Genomic DNA, 1190 nt, shown 5'->3' with positions numbered 1-1190 from the left:
GAAGGCTTAGATGATTCAGATCATTTTCTTTAACATAATTAATTAGTAAAATGAATATTTTTTAAAGAACACATTTTATTCACTGTTTATTAAGGAAAATTTGTTTTTCTCTTTTCGCATTTCTCCTGTTAGCATCTTTGAGATTAATTAGACATAAAGAATCGACTAAATCTGTCTGAACGAACTAAATGTAACGTAACTTTATAAATAACAGTGAAGTAAAATAGATTGTTTAATCATTTTCATCAAATTAATGAATTACTGTCTGTTTAGGAATCATTTCTAAAAATAATTTGGATGTTTTGGACATAATGATGTTATTTTCTCACTATTAGCATCTGTGTTTATTGTTGTCTAACATGGTAGATGGAACATCTTTCTAAATGTAATAAAGCTGATAATCCTTAAAAGATCAAAGCTACACAGAGTTTCTATAAAAGTGAAAATATCTTCAGCAGCATCAGACATCAGTTCACCTTCGCTTCCACTTTCCATTGATTAAAACTCAGTTTTAATAAATTAAGTCTGCAGTCTCTGCAGGAGCAGCTAATGGTCCATGATGTTCAGGTGAAACGGTTAAGCTCACCTCGACGCCACCGAGACCATCAGGAAAAAACTGACTGTTCTGATGCAGACATATTTTAATGGTTAAATGTTCAACTAATATTAAAATAAATGTATTTATGCATCTATCCCCGTTTCCTAATGTTTAAAGGTAAACATGTAGACTGAATCCACTTCCTGCTCTGAACGCTGCTCCTCTCCCTGCAGGCGTGGTTTACGGCTATAAGGGTCTGCTGCTGCTGCTGGGCATTTTCCTGGCCTATGAGACCAAGTCTGTCTCCACAGAGAAGATCAACGACCATCGAGCCGTGGGGATGGCCATTTACAACGTGGCTGTAAGTCCCAGCAGAATACGGTCTCTGCTGCAGCAGTAAAGCTGCAATAAGGTCCTTTTTACAGAACTAAGGTCTGATAGTTCTTCCATGGGTCAGTCTGTCCTTACCTTTCTAGCCAAGTCTGCAGGAAGACATTTAAACCGATTGAAAGACGCCATCAGAGGGGAGAGTTAGCATAGCTTCACTGTCGCTAAGCGGCTTCAGCCGCCTGTGGTTGAGCTTCCCTGCAGAGGTTAGGGTCACAGTGATTTAATGAATTTAGCGTTAATCAGTAAAATAATGTTTTCATCA

General features: G+C 37.6%; 1 protein-coding gene across 1 annotated transcript in view; it reads left to right on the top strand.

Moving 5' to 3' along the window:
- Positions 1-1190, top strand: part of LOC107104042 (gamma-aminobutyric acid type B receptor subunit 1-like) — a 55037-nt gene that overhangs the window by 46672 nt on the left and 7175 nt on the right. The window contains exon 16 of the mRNA XM_015403949.1: positions 728-899. Coding sequence (XP_015259435.1) covers positions 728-899 — 172 coding nt within the window. The remainder of the gene's footprint in view (positions 1-727; positions 900-1190) is intronic.

The sequence above is a fragment of the Cyprinodon variegatus genome, unplaced genomic scaffold (assembly GCF_000732505.1).
Source record: "Cyprinodon variegatus isolate N-32 unplaced genomic scaffold, C_variegatus-1.0 Scaffold1598, whole genome shotgun sequence".
NCBI classification, from domain to species: Eukaryota; Metazoa; Chordata; class Actinopteri; order Cyprinodontiformes; family Cyprinodontidae; genus Cyprinodon; species Cyprinodon variegatus.
The sequence above is the reverse complement of the archived record's forward strand: the minus strand, read 5'-3'. Positions and strand labels throughout refer to the sequence as shown.